The sequence below is a fragment of the Vanacampus margaritifer genome, chromosome 19, assembly GCF_051991255.1.
Source record: "Vanacampus margaritifer isolate UIUO_Vmar chromosome 19, RoL_Vmar_1.0, whole genome shotgun sequence".
NCBI classification, from domain to species: domain Eukaryota; kingdom Metazoa; phylum Chordata; class Actinopteri; order Syngnathiformes; family Syngnathidae; genus Vanacampus; species Vanacampus margaritifer.
Genome location: NC_135450.1, coordinates 10,619,977 through 10,639,025, shown reverse-complemented (window position 1 = coordinate 10,639,025; position 19,049 = coordinate 10,619,977). Strand labels below are relative to the sequence as shown.

General features: G+C 40.1%; 1 protein-coding gene across 3 annotated transcripts in view; it reads right to left on the bottom strand.

Moving 5' to 3' along the window:
- Nucleotides 1-19,049, bottom strand: part of klhl29 (kelch like family member 29) — a 179,337-nt gene that overhangs the window by 77,787 nt on the left and 82,501 nt on the right. For all 3 annotated transcript variants that reach the window (XM_077553143.1, XM_077553142.1, XM_077553144.1), the window contains one exon: nucleotides 3,261-3,399. In XM_077553143.1, coding sequence (XP_077409269.1) covers nucleotides 3,261-3,399 — 139 coding nt within the window. The remainder of the gene's footprint in view (nucleotides 1-3,260; nucleotides 3,400-19,049) is intronic.

Sequence of the window (19,049 nt, the reverse complement as noted above, 5' to 3'; positions counted from 1 at the left end):
CTGCAGATGTTGTTTTTTTTTCTTCCTTAAAACACAACCTCCCTTATGTTTAATTAACACTTGTGTATGATCAACATCATCATGAGAGTTTAGCAAAGAGCAAACACATTGCTTGCGCTTTTTTTTTTTTTTATGCCACTGTGTGTTTATCCGCACACTCTGAGCCAATCATTTCATACCCTACGGCGCTCGTGCATTGGGTGTGCCTGGAAGACACAACCATATTGGACCTAAATGATGCCTTCCCTGCCATAGGATGCCTTCCTGCCCCCTTCTAAAAATAACTGACCGCGGAGTCAAAGGGCCAAAGTCTAAAAGAAGCATTATTCATGATGCTGGAGGTGCTGATAGAGAAGTCAAAAGTCAGTCAGGTGGTGCTGTCTTGCATCCCCACCTGGCTTTTGCCCAGTTCATATCAATAGAGGGTTCCAAAGGATTGAATTGAATTGACTGAATTTACTAGACTACACAATAAACGACAGATTTAAAAGAGAAAAAAAAGCCCCGGCAAATTTCTTTGGGCCCAATTTACTGTATTACATTCTAATAAATATATTTATTTATTTATTTATTTTTAAACCTAATATTTCAACTGGTGTGAAGTGAATTTACAAATATTACTAAAATAAAAATGACTAAATTAGCAAAAAATAAAAATAAAAAAGGACAAATGCAATAAATACAATGAAATAGTCACAAGATTACATTAGTAAAGGACATTATCTCTTTGACTGCCAGACGTTTTCAGAAAAGGGATGCCGTGGGTGCCAGCCGATTTAAGCATTTTTGACTGATCTTTCAAGGTCCACAGAAAATTATGTGTTTGGACTATGGAAACACACATACTACCAAATGAAGGATTGGACTCTCATCTTTCATCAGAAAAAAAAGTTTGTTTCTACCTTATTCCGTTTTTCAGTAATCAACAATAGAAAATGGTTAGTTTCACCTCTGTTTTGAAAAAAAAAACGTCTTTTAACGCCTTTGGCACTCCTCCATAGGATTTTACTAAACGTTATTTAACGTTTTTGGCAGTCAAAGAGTTATATGGTATAATCATAATTATACCATTTATGTTGTCATTAAACTGAACATCTAAACTATTGCTTGGTATCGACTATTATTTTTTGAAAAACACGCTACATGGACATGACTCTTGACATTTCTCACACGGAAAAATTCCTCAATAAAACACTCACTGCCGGGACCCGAGACCCAATCTTTGCTCTTTGCTCACCCGGCAACCGCACTCTGCATTCCAGCAGTTTTATCAACCTCTACGTTCCCAATGTGCGCACTACTTTTAGTCCACTTTTTAATTTTCTGCCCCAAATAACTAGAGCACATAAAAAAAAATAAAATAAAATCAAACGTGCCTCATTCATGCTAATATCTTTGTACAAAAAGTTAGTGGGCAATTCTGCACATGATCGCCGCACCTATTTTTAGCCTGTTTTGAACCTTTTATCCACCATGTGCTATGATGTAATGTAACGTATTACATAACTGAGCAACTATATCACAATGTACAAGTTGATATCTACGTATTGTTATTTGCCTTTATTTTGGCGGGGTTTCTGCTGTCTGCTACCAGGTTGGCATAACAAAATGAATAACTACAGAAAAAACATCAATCAGTCAATCAATCAATAAATCCGAGGTTGTTGTATCAGAGCCCTCAGTTGTCTGCTGCTTGTTCTTGTTAAAAGAGACATTTTGAGTGAGTCGCGGCAGGTCAGAGAAGGAAATTAACCGCTCTGGGGCAAAGTCATTCTGGGTGGCTTCATTACAATAAGACTTGGGGGGGGAAGGAGAGACAAGGGCATGAATAGCAGACATTATACCGTCGACAGCACTTTTGACGTGGGCTGTTAAGACCAGTGAGGTGGTTTCTTTGCATGTACCATCTTGACATTTTGTATAATGATATGCGCGATTAGCCTGCTTTATGTAACAACAACAAAAAGCAGCTGTTTGTACATTATGCAAGATGGCCGTGCGTGTAAAGTGAGTGCGGCGTAAAAACAAGTGTGTACATTATATAGGGCATGACCACAGAGAATAGCATTAGCAGCTCACACTAGTATGTAAAGACCTTTGTTGACAAAAAAGCTGTTTGATTGACTAGCTGAGATAGCGCCAATGGAGCAAAACCAGGAAGTAGAAATCTAGCAAAGTAAAACCAAGCGTCAACAGCAGGCCATGAAAGTACATAGCTAACAAAATACAAGCAGTTACACTGAGGAGTGTCTATTAGTAGGCCAAAGTAGCACAAAGTTATTTGGTTGTAAAAAGCGGCAATCATATATAAGGGAAATAGGACGTAGACATACACACCGACCAAAACAGAACTAGTTAACAGTGAGAATTGTTAGCATTAGCAGGCCACAATAGTACGTACGTACTGTCTGTCCCTTGTTCACAAAAAGCTGCTCGATATAGTAGGCTACTGCCTGACAGTCCTGTCAAGCTAGCAGTAAAGGTACAAAACAGGAGCTAGGAACCTACCAAAAATAAACGTTTAAAAAGAAACTAACAAAAAGAAAGAAAAAAACCCAGAGAGAAGCCTGATTAGCATTAGCAGGCTAATGGCTATAAAGCCATTTAGTCTTTTGTTCATAAAAAAGCTGCTTGAGATATTACTGACTTGGGTAGTAAAACCAACTATAAGCATTACAGGCCTTTTTAACATGTACCGCTTTGTTAAAGAAAAAAAAAAGCTCAGTATAACAATGGAACAAAAGCATTAAGTAGCAACCTGTAACATTGAGAAGCCTCATTAGCATTAGCAGTCCATGGTAGTAAGTACAGTTTGATTGCAATCTACTTAATAACGCATGTTTTCACAGAATAAAGCAAGTAGTCAGTCGGCGGTTACAAGCTAGCTAGAGATGAGGCAAGAAGCTAACATAGCAGTCTATATATATTTCTACTTGCCGCTCCCCGTCTTAAAGATGCTCAATGTCGCCAGCTAAGAATCTGTTTAAGCGGCTAGCACAAAAATCTAATGTAGCATACAGCAAGTAGTCATCGGCGGCCAACAAGCTAGCTAGTGATGAAGCGAGAAGCTAACGTAGCAGTCTATATTTCTACTCTGCGTTCCCCTTCTTAAAGCTGCTCAATATCGCCAGCTAAGAATCTGTTTAAGCGGCTAGCACAAAAAGCTAATGTAGTAGTTAACATTTTCACTCATGGTCAGACTCAAAACGCATATATCAAAGTGGTTTGTTCAAAAAAAGCTGTTGATTTTGGAGCATTACCTGTGGCCTCGCCATCCCGATGCTGCTTGCTGGGCGGCTCGTCCGTGTCCCAGGGCGTCAGCTGGTTGATGGGTGTCTGTCCCCACCTCAGGCCCGGAGTAAGCAGCAGGCCGGAGCTTTGGTTGTCCCCAGGAGATACCTGCAACCACAACAACAACTCATTAGTACTGTTTTTTTTTTTTTACCAAATTTGTGGTTCTCAAAATGGAGCCCATTGCTTGGGGTTCCGTTCCATAAAAAAATCTCCCTGAACCCAAGAACAGTGAGAACTCCAGCAGTCAACTATGTTACTGTGTAATAGTCTAGCCGGTCATTTAAAAAAAACACAATTCCGTATACAGTTAAGATGTGCTTGTCCATCAAAACAAACGATTTTTATTTTCGCACCTGCTATGAGAAAAATTGTGTTTTGTGAAGAGCAAATGTTATCAGGCGAGCGCAGGCTGATGTAACGCTGGCTCAATCACCGCCGGACCCCATGGGACATCTTTTTCCCCCATTTCACCCGCCGCTTCGCCGTCTGAGCTTGGGCCGAGTGCTGCGGGTTTTCATGGGTTGAGCGCTGAAAGCCGGATTCCCCTCCGCTTGGCCTTGGAGTTAATAGAAAAGACCCGGATCCCCTCTGAGTGGCGCTCTGGCCCTCCATTCCATTATCCTTCCTGACCCCGCAGCGACGCAGATTGGCTTCAGAATTCACAATCAGCTTTATCATACAGAACACATCCAGTGGTAGTAATAAGTAGTATAGTATGGTTCGAAACTTTTTAGCGCTACCTAGAAAAAAAACGTAGCTCTCGGAGTACTACCATAATGACATTAAACAGGCCTCTACGTAACGACCAAATAAGGTCTTTAGACTTGGTGAAGCAGCACGTGGCTTCAGTACTCTTCCGACAATTGTATGTTTGTGATCATGAAGCGGCTCGTTTTCGTGACGGCGGCGGTAAAATAAATTGTCAATGGAAGTAAACCCGAATGGAAATGGAACCCTGGGGAACACCCTTTGCAGCAATGTTGTGCTGAGGGATGAAAACTCAGTTTCACACGGGCAGACAAGTTGAATGTGCGTCCACTCGGAGATAAATCCCTACTGGTGCTTTTCTGACAGCTGTGTGTGTGTGTGTGTGTGTGTGTGTGTGCGTGTGTGTGTGTACGATGGAAGCCAAAGAACCCCTTCCAAAAAACAAAGACAAAAAAAAAAAAAAAAAGGAGTGATGGAGCGAGGGAATGATGCCCGAGAAGATGAGCTGTCAGCTTCTTTTGTCCACTCCAAGCTGTCAACTCGAACGCTTTACTCAGAGAACTGCTCCATTCCGGAAGACTGGAGGGGGGAGGAGGCGAGATTCCCGAGCATATCCAAGGAGAGGAGACGCGGCTTCCAGGCCTGCTATTTGTTTTAATGAGCGCGCTTCCTCCTCATCCTCCGTTTCGCTCAGCGGCCAAGGAAAACTCATCATTAATGCTTGGAATTGACCCTCTTACGTGCCCACAAACACGGCCTCATTAAGAGTAATAAGAGTTTATCCAAAACACCCTGAAAGAAACACATGGTTTGTTGCAGTCTCATACTTTGGCCAGCTAAATCTGCATTTACACCGCGTGCCAAAAGTGGCGCAATATCCCCTGTTTCAAAACACCATACGAGTCAATCAGAAGCTCTAATCACTATACTTACATTTGTGTAACATACTTTGCTAGCGAGCGGGAAAACAATCTAGCTTTCTAATTAGCCAAACAAATACATTGGACAGAAACTAAAACAAGTCATCAACAAACAAAACAACTACTAACTTGACCAGTTCATCACCACTCTTACACTTGGGTAATGCAATTAGCTAGCTAGCTAACAAGCTAACAAACAGAAAACACAACGTGCTACATTTGTGTACTGTAACTAGCGAGCTCGCGAGCTAGCTAACAAGCTAACTGACCAACGGACAACTAAATGTCTAGATAACTAAATAACCAACTTGGCCCTTTCATTACTACTCTTATATTTGTGTAATCAGACTAAAAACATAGGAAGAAACTATCAAAACTAATAAAAGAAATAACCTAACTCGCAAACTAAAAAAACATTGCATTCCGACTAACAAAGCTAACCAAACAACAGATACTAGAACTATTCACTAACAAACAAAACCAACTTCGACCTTTCACCAGCTCTTACATGTGCAACCCTGTGAACTAACTAAATAAATAATTATAAAAAAATAAATTAATAAATAATGCACAAACTAACAAGCTCACTTGATAGTGAGAACAAACTGTTAAGTGGAGAGGAAAAAAATGTGAAGCATGCATGTGGACAGACTGAATATTACATAGTAGAAAATGGTGCTGCGTTGGGAGGAATACAAACAAGACTGGGCCATGACTACACACTGTAAATACTGCCGTGTGTATACGCGCATGGATACTCCCAATACACACACATTTACACACACACACAGGATTTATTCATTAAGACGGTTGACATGCTGTAAGCAGACAAGTACGAAGGAACTGGAGCTTCTGGGATGGCAGCTGACATTCTCTCTTCATTTTATTTTGCGCTACGTGGTTCCAGTTGCATCAATTGTGGGTCGCCTATTATCATCGGCCAGCAGATGCTTTCTGCCGACTGGACAGAAAGCATCTGCTGGGTGCGTGGGTGGGGAGGGGGTGGAGCCAGATAAATGATTTTCCAGCATGCGCCAAAGCCATTCTGGGCTCGAGCTAGGGGTCGGACTCGCACACTTGAGTTTGCAGTGCACAGGTTGGCACGCTGTACAGTAAATATGTCAAAAGTAGCCAGACACCGTATCAGTATAAGAAAATATAATCCACAGTTTTCGCAATATGCTGCAAACATATTGCGAAATAAAAAATAAAAAAAAAGACTCGCAGCAGGATGTAGCCATATCGCTACTATCAACTTATTGAAACATATACAATAATAAAAGAAAAAAAAATCCCATGTTTACGTCTAAATGCATACATAATGAGGTGTTGCAGAAGAGCTATACAAGACACAATAATATAAGGCAATAAAAAGATATTGCAACGGTAAATATTTATATATATACATATATAATAGCTTGTGCAATAAAATGCAGCATGCGAAGAAAAAAACGTACATAAAAGCAGATGATATTGGCAAATCAGTTATGATGATGGATGCTTTGCATTTTAACATCCTTCTGGAAAGTTTGAAAAAAACAAAAACAAAAAAAAAACACGAACGCAACAATCATAAAGATTAAAGAATATAAATTGGTAAACAAACAGGAAGTTGTCGAGTTTGGATGAAAGCGGAGATTTGTTTACCAAATCCCAACTCGGGAAAGTGAACGAAAACCTGACAACTCACCACCACAAGGTCATAAGGTCATATCTTGTTCAAACTTGAGTGCGTATAACAAAGACGACACCCTGAAGAGATACATTTTTTTTCCTCAATGCCCCACTTTGTGGTGACAGGAAGTACAAAAAAAAAAAAGTCTCAAGAACCCATGTCAACAAACAAGTCGGCCATTTTGGACTTTGGCTAACTCCTACTAAGGAATGTGTCCAAAAGAAATGCTGGACAGCTTGGCGACACCAAATGAACAAATTTCATTGCCTACGGGCTAGCATGGGCTAGCATGGCGTCAAAATCCAATGATGAGTTTGAGGATTCACCACCGACAACAATGGGATGTCACAAACCAACACCCACAGAAGTGACATCCTCATCGTGATGGCGATTGTGTCAGCTGACATCTGTCGCCATCTTGCCGTGGCAGGCCACGGTCTTGAGCCCAGCAGAACCCTCACGTGCGCTGCCCGCCGCCATCTGGCCAGCCCGCACTTGGCGCAGAAGGCGCATCAATGGGATGCGGCAGATTTTTGATTGCTCCGAGTAATTTTAGATGCACAAAATATTTGTATGCATCGTCAAACCAGAAGCGCAGATCGGCCAATCACAGAATAGATAGTTTCCTGTTTTTACATTTTGGAAATATTTTGGCTTTTTTCTTATTAGGTGTTTATAGTTAGAGGTTATCAAGAGAGATTACATTGTTTCGTATATCTACAGTTTTTTTTATTTTATTTTTTGCGATGGTCTCTTCCAATACAAATGGACCTGTGTGGTGTTGCTTACATTAAAATGCACAACCACCTCCACAAATCTGCTCACTATCTCAGGGGAGACTCGTGTAAACAAATTTAATCAAGACTCTATATTGCTCCCTACATAGAAATAACACCGGTTTGTAATTGCACACAAGGAAGGAGGAAGGAGGAATGAGGAGGAGTAAATTCATGAAGTCCATCTGCTTGCTACCAATGCTTCACCTCCCGTTTTTTTTCAAAAGGTGTGAGCACACCGGGCTAAAATATACACAAATACAAGATGAGGTAAACAAATATTCATGGAAAAAATACAAAAATATGTTTAAAAAATTAAAACGGTATTACAAGATGCAAAAATATTAAATGAAAAAAAATAAACAAATGGGGGTGGTGGGGGGGGTAAACATTTTAGACAAAAACTACACAAATATTGGGGAGAGGGGGAACCAAAAATTCAAAAAAAAAAATTGACAAAAGTGTAAAGCAATTCCAAGATACAGGAAAACTTGAGAAATTAAGAAAATAATGGATTAAAAATAATGCACAAATATCAGATAATATTTGCGAATTTGCAAAAATAAGGCAAATAATTAAAAAATTGTATATAAGATATATCCTATGAAAAAAAAAAAGAATAATTGTCCAAAAAATATATATAAAAGATAAAAAGATATTAGGACCAAAAAATAGAGGGGGGGGGGGGCAACACAAATATCAGATACAAATATTGGATATTCCTTGAATCATATCTATTCATTAATATTCAATAAACAAATCTCAGCCCAATAGTATAAGGTAAACAATTCGAAAATAATGGTTAAAAACTTATTATTTTTATTATTATTATTAACTGAAATATACACAAATATTCGGGGGAAATGGAAACATTATGGAAAATATATGTGTGACATGACATAGAAGTATGATAAAACATGTCTAAGAAAAGTTGACAAAATAGATTTAAAAAAAAAAAGGATATTAGTGCAACAAAATTTAAACATATCCTGCAAAAATTGGAAAATTTGGTATAAATAGACAATATACTGACCTAAAAAAATACACAAATCTAAGGTATGAGTCATACAAAAACATTGTTTAAAAAAACAAAAAATATTCAGGAAAAATACAAAAAATATTATTATTGTACAAATCATACAATGAGAAATTAGGACGTGACCTGGACTGCCTTCCACTTCCCATAAGACTTCCTCCACTGACATAACATCATCTTGTAACGACACGCAAAGAAGGAAGAAGAAGGAGGCGGATGAGGAGTATGCAAGGAAATGAAATTCATGAAATCCATCTGCTTGCAAGCGGGCCTTTTCTTTTTTTCTCTCTCTCTCTTCCCTTCGGCCAAGCTCGGACAGACACGCCGGACTTGGCTGAAATGTGCAAGCTGATGGGAATAATGGCTCTTCTCCCAGAAACATCCATCATGCAGACTCGCCGCGTCGCCTCTTGACCGATCACTCTCGCCACAAAAAAAAAAATTAATTAATAAAATATTTATATATATATATATATATATATATATAGCGACAATTATCGAGTTGCATTCCTTCCCCATTACAGGAGCGAGCTCGTCTCCATGGCGACGCGCCGTCACCTGAGTGTGAAACCGATTAGTTCTGGGTGTCCCCGCATGCCGCTGTGTCCAATCTGTTGGAACGTAATGCTGCGGCGCATCCCGCACAAGTGAGTAAACAAAGAGGGGAGAAAAAAAACCCCATTTCTGTCAGGCATGTTAATGGTCAAGCATCACTTGAAGGACGGCTGCGGCTTGAGGTGGAAAACAACAAAAAAAGGGATTATTAGCCACCCCGACAACCACAGTTAAATTTGTTTTGGATCTTGTAAATGTTAGTAAAATTATATATATTTTTCAAAACAACATTTGTGAAGTCATGTCTGACAACTAAACATACTATGTTTTTCTTAAGTAAACAAAGCGACCAGGATCCCTCGCCCAACACTGACCAATGGCAGAACCCATAGTGTTTTTTTCCCCACTTCCGATAAAGTTTGGAATCCATCCGTATTGTGTCTGTCGTAATAGCTAGCTAGCGCTAAGCTAATATTCCGGGCATTGTCTCTCCTGTTAGTTTGGAAACTCACTTTGTGCTAGGACACTATCCGATTTTATATACATTTGCATTTTATGCAAAATTGGTATTCGGCTGTAATGTAATAATTTGCCTGATCCATCAATGACGTAATTGATCGGCTCCGCGAAGTAAGACATTACATTTTATATTTAATGTTTATCAGTAGTTGGGTTTCCATTTAGGCATTTTTATTCGTATTCATAAGAAATGCAAAAATAAAACTGAATAAAAACACTAGAAATTCTAAAAAAGGGCCCGAAATTCGTAAAAAAAAAAGAAGAAAAGTTTTTACACTTTAGAGGGGGTGGATTTTGAAGCGTATCGAAAAAAAGGAAAATGCAAATGTTGGCTATGGAAACAGGTTTTGCGAATAAACGCTGAGACCGGATACACGTCACACGTACGTTTGTACTCACAAAGCAATGGCGGAAGATAAAGTAAGGTATGTTTTGGGGGGACGCCAAAACAGAAATCTTTTCGGAATTAACTCTTTGACTGCCAAAAACGTTAAATAACGTTTAGTAAAATCCTATGGAGGAGTGCCAAAGACGTTAAAAGACGTTTTTTTTTCAAAACAGAGGTGAAACTAACCATTTTCTATTGTTGATTACTGAAAAACGGAATAAGGTAGAAATAAACTTTTTTTTCTGATGAAAGATGAGAGTCCAATCTTTCATTTGGTAGTATGTGTGTTTCCATAGTCCAAACACATAATTTTCTGTGGACCTTGAAAGATCAGTCAAAAATGCTTAAATCGGCTGGCACCCACGGCATCCCTTTTCTGAAAACGGTTGGCAGTCAAAGAGTTAATTAAAGAAGCGAATATTAATGCAATTATAGATGGAAAATAGAAAAGAAACACTACGGTTTATCAAGAATTACAAAAGAAAACGTATCTTCTTCTTTCAAAATACTGGTGGATCACATCTCTATGGTGTACACCGCCACCTACAGGGGCGGAGTCCCCTCTCAATATTCGCAAAAGAAGAGCAGACGGAAACGGGCAGAAGTTGCATGTCCGTTTTGCGCATTTTTGGTAAATTCGCTTAAAAAATTCCAAAACTTTGGATGAAAACCTGACTAGTGTTTTTGGGAAAGAATTCTTTGAGGTTTTTTTTCATGCATTTCTATTGTCTATCTTCAATTTAAGAGTACACTTAAAAATATATATATATATCTTCTGATCAAATCGGTTCAGGATTTTTTCAAATTTTTTGTTTCTTAAATTCCTACTGTCACCTGGGCTGCCATGTTTCCAAGCATGGTAACACGTGCATCTGACATCCTCTCACGCTTAACAACGACCCCCCAACCCCCCCCGGGCGACGCGGCGGACCGACATCATGAAAATAACACCATCGTCTGCCGGTCGTATATCGCCGTTGATGCTCCGTGGAGCGGCTACGGATACGCTGGGTGATTTCCAGCCCGGGGGGGGAGAGGGGCGCCCACCGCCGCCAAAGGCTCGGACGCTGAAATTGCGAGATTGCCGACATGCTCGAGTGGGAAAGCGGAGCTAATATCCTCCGAGTGCTCAGACCTTGTGGCGCTCGCAACCTTCCTTTTGTGTTCTTGTTTGTGCGAGACGAGCGGCGAACGGGTCCCCGTCCCGAGGGCATCGAGCAGTTGACTGCGTTGAGCTGCGGAGGGCTTCTTCATGTCATGGTGAGAGTTTATCGGGGGGGCCCCCGCTGCGGCTGACCATGTGACACGGGGGGCTCCGGCGAGCCGTGACTGCCGAGTGTTTGGGGAGGGAACAATCCAAACGTCTGTCAGCGCCTCAAAGCTGAACACCCATGAGGGGAGTGGATGTACACTGGCCAGATTGAATTAGCCTCAGATAAAGGGAGCTTGCCAGGGAAATTAACATAAAATAGAGCAAAAAAAATAAAAAAAAATCCTATTGTTTGGAATGTGAAAAAATGCACACAAACTTGAGAAAATACAGACATTGACAAAAAATGAAAATAGATGTGATGACTGATCAATTAATCAACCAATTTACCAAATTAATTAAACTGATTAATCATTGAGAGACTTTTGTTTTCCAACAAAAATGGCCGATACTGTACTTAATGTAAAAAAATCATAAAAAAGTACTATAAAAATCATAATCGCTCAACATAAATTGAAAAAAAAATTCAAGAAAGAGTTGAAATGAACTATTTCACAGAATAACTGGTTAGCTTTTCATAAAAGTCTCTTTTATTCCTTTAAGGATCAATATTTTTGCCAATTTTCTGACATGTTACAGATCAATCCAGTAACTGAATCAAAAATAAATGTATGTTTGTGTAATATTCGCAATTTAAAAATTAAGTCCTGTTTTGGGATAAAGGATGGAAAGTAAAACATGTTTTTAAGCGATTAATTAACAAAATAATTGTTATATTAATCAATTATTAAAATGATTGTTAGATGCAGCCCTAAATGAAAAAAAAAACCTTTGAGGAAAACCCTTATAATATTCAGCAAAAGAAACCAAAATATTTAAATTATAATAATAAAAATTATTAGCAAATAATACACTCAATGTATGTACTCAATAATGAAATAAAATAAAAATAAAAAACATAGGTACATATTAGATGTTTTTTTTAATCCAAGCATATTAGGGAAAATGCTGCAATAATAGTCATACAAATACAAAGAAATTACAAAAAGATAAGAGGGGAAAAATAAGGAAAAAACAAAAATATTAAAAGAAAAAAATCAATATTAGAGAAAAATATTTGGTAAAAATAATACAACTACTGCATATTAAATAAAAGAAAAAATATATAAGATTAAAACACTAGAAAAAGTATGCAATTTGTTAAATATTGTGGTAACACTGCATAGGCAAAAGTCTCTTTTCAAGTTTGATTTGGTGTGAAAAACATAGCGGCAAAATGACTAAATTGCCCAAAGTCACTGCGCAACTTGGTCAGGACTTCCAGGCCCGTCGTGGCTGCTCTGCCGGGCTGGCAACACGCATGCGTCCAGTCCAGCCGGCCCTCCAAACAAGCCCTCCTGCTGCTTTGACAAAAAGCCCGAAAACGGCGCTCTGAAGTGCCTTCAAAGCACATCAAATCAAGCGCGGCTGCTTTTTGTTTACCCGACATGAGCGGGATTAAGCCAAAGCGGTTGAGGCAAACAACAACACAGACGTCCGATCGAGCCGTAAAAACTGGAAGCGCCGCCCACGGCGACTCTTTTGCTATAAGTGCGACTAATTAGTGGCAAACGTAATGAGTGCGTTCATCAGCGCAGGGATTGGAAGTCAATGAAACAGCTGGCTAGCCGTGGAGTAGCGCTAGCGATAGCATATCACGCTACAAAGCTCTGATAAGTACGGCACTCAGGTACTGTACATAATCGGCACTGTGCATTTTAAATTCAGTGAATTAAAAAAAAAGCAGAAAAAAAAGAAAAGCTAATTTGCTAATCCATGTACGTACCAACATGTGGACAATCCTTGCCTTATAAGACACTCGTTTAAGGTTAAACTGTTACGTACTGTTGCTTTCGGCACGAGGACCACAATATTTTTAAGGCGGCTTCATTCCTACCTTTGAGCTTCACACCCTGGGGGGGCTTGAACAACGCTGGCCCCCCGCTAGCCCTGCTCAAAGGCAGCTTTTTATCCAACAAAATGAAGCGGTCAGCGAGACCCCCGGGGAGGGCTCCCAGCATGCCTGATGTGGTCGGGGGTCCGACCCAGCACAAGCGAGGCGGGGGCTTTCAGAGTGCGGCAGGTGGGGGGAAACAAAACGGGCACTGTTTTGTGGGCTTGGAACCGCCTGGAGGCGGGTTATGAACAATGTGAGCTCTTCAAATGCTAATGCTAGTCTATACACATGGCAGAAGATATTTCAAGGTAAGCATCATACAAGTCTTAAACGACATAGGCGGAAAATTCAATTAGCTTGGACTGTATATACCAATTAGCCATGAAACATTTTATAGTCCCCACATGGGCTGTTTGGTTTTAGAGCTTTGTGCAAATCATAACAGACTAGGCTAAACATCGAGGTCTACTGAGTCAAATGTAAATAAAATTCATTTTCCAGCTATTTTCGTCATTTTGCTTCTTTGAGATGATGAAGCTAGCTTGCTACGCGGCTAGTGAATTTTTGGCTTTCAATATAAACTAGGGCAACAAATACATTTTGTAACACATTAAGACCATGGAAAGTGAATTCAAAGATTTGTTTCCAAATTCATTATATATGCTTGAAGATAAATGCTAAAAAAAGTTTAAAGACTAAGAACTATGTAGTACAAAATTTTGGAGATATACAGTTTACAGTTATTGTTTTTCACTAATCCAGTTTTACGGTTAGCCGACTCATTTGTGACATGCTAGCTAGCTAGCTGAGGCTACACCCTTAAAATGTATTGTTCTTTTTGTTTTCAATTTCAAAGATTTTTATTTTTTATTTTTCAAAATCCACCTAAAGTGGTGTGTGAAATTATAGGTCTGGATCAAGGCCTTCCAGATAAGTAACTATGTTTTTAATACACCCTCATACGATGATATAGTAAAAAAAAAAAACAAAAAAAACACGATTGCGAGTTTTTTTTTGTTTTTTCACTTGGACTTGGTCAATAATGTCATGTTTTCAATTTTTATGAAGTTGCTTTATCTGGTTGTCTGAAACCAAAATGTGCCATTCACCAGGTGCATTTTTCGTTTTCGGAGCTTTGTACACAACCAAAAAACATGACTAGGCCAAACATCAAGTTCAAACTAATGTTAAGCATATGGATTTATATCTCAAACTAACAAACAAACAAACAATACACACAAAAACACGATTGGCAATGGCAATGGAAAACACACAGCAGAAAAAAAGCAATGATGTCAGTCATCCTTCTGGAAGTTTAGGCAAGATCCGCACAGTCATTTGCATCCATGCTGGGTGAAACAGCATTAGAACAGTAACCAAGTGAGCGGGGAAGGATTTTATTGGCTTTAAACACGGGCCAAAGCCAAACTCTTTTTATCTGCTCAACCATAATATTCCTCCTCAAAGTGTCTTCGCACCGAGAGCCCACTGAAACATGGATTTCATACATGGTTTAATCCTTTAATTTGAGCATTCAAATCCGCCCTTTCTCTGCATGCTTATTCGCACCGGGGAGATTGGCGCTCCTCAGCTCGGTGTAATACGGCCAGCGCAGTACATCTAACATAAAGTTGAAATGTTTCTCTTAGTAGTCTGAGTGGTCGCGGCCAAAAGATTCTTCCTCGGTGCTGATTGAATTTTGGTTTTTGAAGAGGCGTGAGCAATTTTTATTTTACAATCGCGTAGCTCTTACTTGGGTGTGTAGAAGTAGTAGTTGAGTCACTCACGACTCAGTAGCGCCACCTAGGAAGCTACGTTCAAATTTAGATGACGTCGCTGATGTAGGAACGGAACCGGAGACCCCCTTCCTCAAGTCTAATTTTCCTTGAAGTTGACTTTGGGACTTTCCCAAGTTCTCAACTACCGGAGTTCAATTTGTTTTGCAGCCGCAGCACACCGACATAAATTCAGTGTCGGCAGCCAAGCGGAGCGGCGTAGTAAACAATCAAGATGGCCGCGCTTGATATTCCGCCGCGATACATCCCGCGCTTTGATGGGCTCTGATCGAGATTCTGTGTAATACCCGCAGCCGGCATTCCATTAAGACGCATTCTCGCCGCGAGGCAGTGTGGATCTTTCTGTTCCACTGAGCACCGCCATTTCACTTTTCATTTCTTTTCTCTCTTTTTTTTTCGCACTGCCCCTTTTTATTATGAAAGGATACCATCATCCTGCGCTAGATTTTAGCACCTGCCGCGGATTCTGCTACAGTGATGGATCACTCCATCATAAGTCCAAAGCTACGCACCGTTGTTCTTCTCAAAAGCCGATTTGTAATTGATTGAAAAGTAGTCGGGGGGTTCTTTTCCTCGCACAATTAAGTGTCACTAGCAAAGCATTGACGGCAGCGATCAATGCAGCGCGTTGCGACAAAAACCTCATCTGGCATTGTGTCTGGCCGGGTCATTGATCCGGTATGCAGACCCCATGCCGGGGCCGTCGCAACAGGGAATCAGCGAGAACTGCCTTAATCAACACAGAAGGAACACTAACAAAATAGCTTTCCTACTTCCCTCAAAACTTGACGGACAAGGTTGACTTGATATTGGAATTAGACTGAGGTTAGTGGTTTGGGGTCAGGATTTCAGGGTTTAGGGTTTAGGGCTGGGTATATGGTAAGGGGTTGAGGTTAGGATAACCCTAACCCTTAAACCTAACCCTAAATACTTTCCCCCAATTTAGGGTTTGGGCCTATAGGATGGTATTCAGGTTTAGAGTTAAGGCTTAATGTTTGGGTTCATTAATTCTGGTCCTCCAGGTCCGGGGTCCTGCAGGTTTTAGATGTTTCTGCTTACCAACACAGCTGATACTAAAGATCAGGATCAGGCATGCTGATGAGCGGATTATGTGAATTAGGTGTGCTAACGGGCGGAAACATCTAAAACCTGCTGGACTCCGGAATTTGGGGTTTAAAGTTACTGCTATATTTTAGCTTTGGTGGTTATGGTGAAGGTAAAAGATTGGAAGTTTTGTGTTAGTGCTCAGTTAAGTTTAGGGGTTATTGTTAGGGTTGTGGTTAATGGAAAAGATTTGAAGTTTAGGATTTAGGATTAGTTTTTCAATCAGGATTACGTTTCAGGGTTCAGAGGTTTGGCTGTAGGTAAAGGTTTGGTGTTAGGGTTGAGGGCTGTTTTTTTTTTTTTTTGGTTTAGAAGAGGTTTGTCCCAAGACTTTTACCCGTGTTTTTCCAAACTTTTAAAGGCTGAATTTTAAATTCTTTGTGTAACTCTCGTTATCAGACAGTTGCGCCATTCTACAGATGTTGTGCTCACTTATGCATGAGAATGCAAACAGACAACCGGATTGTCCTCCATAAATCCACAAAGCAGAGGCAAGCCTTCCTGACTTACTTTCTTACTTACTTCCTTCCTTCCTTCCTCCCCCCCCCTTCAGAGGATCCCAAAAGTAAACCACCTTCACACTCTGCTGCCTGGATTTGATTTATTAGCTTCTTGCCGCCCGTCTCATCCCGTCCCAGACTCGCCGCTCGCTATTTGCATTGAATGGTGAAAATGTCAGCAAATCCTCCTCCTGAGAAGATGATCCTTCACAAAACGACCACGGGGGAGAAATCTCCTTCACTGGTGCGCCCTTTTCGTTTCTTAGGCATTCATCACGGTACACCGGAAGGGTGAATTGAGTCAAGCAACTCTTTAGCTGCCTTTTAGGATTTGGGTGGTAACGGAGTTGGGGCTAGTGGTGAAGGTCATGGGTTAAGGGTTTACGGGGTTTGGTTAGAGTTGACCTTTGGCTAGAGTTCAGCTGGAGTTAGGTTTCGGGTTTAATTAGGTGTCTTCTATATATATATATATATATATACCGTATGTATCTTGGGCTTTAGAACAGTAAAATGTGGATACTTTAGAATAAGGGTGAGGATTAGGTTTAGGTTCAATTTTAGGATAAAATAAGATTAAGTGCTAGGGTTAAATTTCAGAATAGGTTTAGGCAGTAAAATTTTGAATACGCAGAAGTAGAGGTGACTTATCTGGAAGTTCTTCAGAGTACATATTAGTTGTGGTCCAAAATGTCAATTTGTTGGAAGACAGCCTTGAGCAGCCTCGCAGGGAAACTATTAGCCTACTAATAAAAAGTGCCACTTCCTGTTTTGCTTTTTGGATTTGATTTTTCCTTCCTGGGAAAAAAAAAAAAAAAAAAAGGGGGGGCCCTGTGGTTTATTTGGCAGCCTCCGAGCACGTCTGTTGTCCTCAAGGCAACGTCCATAAGCTGGCTCATCTGCGCTGATGACTGCACCTGATTTCATTTGGCTCCCGACGAGCATCGCCATCATCATTTTCCATTCAAGAATGCGAACGTCGCCATGTTTGTGGACAAACAAATCTGCTTTGAAGCAGACGGCCGCAAGAGAGTGAGGGAGGGGGTGGGGGGGGAGAGATTAAGCAACGATTTTCCTTTAAGGAGGCCGCACGGAAAGTTTAATGAGGAATGCTGATTGTTAATCAAGGAGATGCTGAGTCAGCTGTCTGCACGGCGACCAATCCCAGCACACGCTCTAGGCTGGATTAGGATAAAATGTCTGCAAACTGCTTTCAATCATGTACTGTATGTTCCTTGTAGTGCAATGTGTCCCATTATGAATGAAATTGAGAAAGAACTATTTTGTATTGAGTTAATTTACTTTTATCTATAGACGTACATATAAAGTGCCTATTTTTTAACCTTCTGTAATGATTATGTAATGAAAATTGATGTCAATTTTATTATTTTTTATTGAAATGATTGTATTTTTTTTTAAATTAAATTTATTTTTATTTCTATTTTTTTTTATAAAAAAAAATATATTTTTTGATTTGAATGTGATTTCAATTTACATAATTTATAAAGCATATGCAAACTGGTCTTCAAACTTTTAAGATTAGCTGTTAAAAAATTATAAAGTATATTATTTAACTGATTTGAATTGTATTTGATGTATTTGTATTTCCTTTGTGGGTGGGTATATGTAAACTGACCTGTTTTAATTTTCAATAATTTACTGTCAAAAAGACCCATTTTAATTTATTTAACTTATATAAATTGCTTATATAAGTAACTGTAAACTAATCATCCTTGAACTTTCAGGAATTGATGATCTGTCACAACAGTTCAATTGAATTCACTGGAAACTAAGTTACAGAGGTTGCATTTCCCACCAGCCTTGGAAAATTCAGTTTTATTCTTATTATTAACCTCTTATGAAATCACCTGAGCGACTTATCGCCACTGCCAGACGTCGGAGCGTACGCGGATCGATGTAAAATAAGATCCGGCGACACGTTTATCCAGAGCCCATCATCATTACACACATCAAGAATTATTGACGGCCAAGCAGAAAATTGAAAAAAAAAAAAAAAAAAACGAAAGCGCCGACAAAATGCGGGCGCTTGGACAATGGCGAGCAGATGAAGCTTATCTGTGCGGTGTGTGTCAATCTTGGACGCGACTAGACGGGATGTCGCCGAGGTCGCCGTACAATCTCCGCCATGTCCCGGCTGACCTTCGGCGGCGGCGCTTTTGTCCCTTGGAATAAAGCAAACCTGGAGAATTTCCAAAAGTCCAAAAGAGGCTTTGTTATTTATTCCCACGCGGGCGGGAATGGAAACAAACTGGCTCACTTATGAGCGTGGCTCCGAGCTGACGGGCCCGATGGTTCAATCTAATAAGCAGTCACTGGATATCACGCTGGGATGAAAGACAAGATGCGACCCCGCCATGTCTATTTATGTCACAGTGACTTTGTCAACGCTAGTGTCTTGTCGTGCGGTAATAGGCTTCGCGGGTCGGTGGTTCTGCGGAAAACTGCGAAAACCACACGCTGAACATATGGGTTCAAACCCCTAACAAACGAGGACAATAAAGGAGATCTCCTGATTTCCTGTATCTACTTGTTGACATGTTGGTAAGAAGACATTTGGCATCTGAGGGGCTGCGCCCTGCTAAGTGCAGCATGAAAAGGGCTTAGTATGGAATTT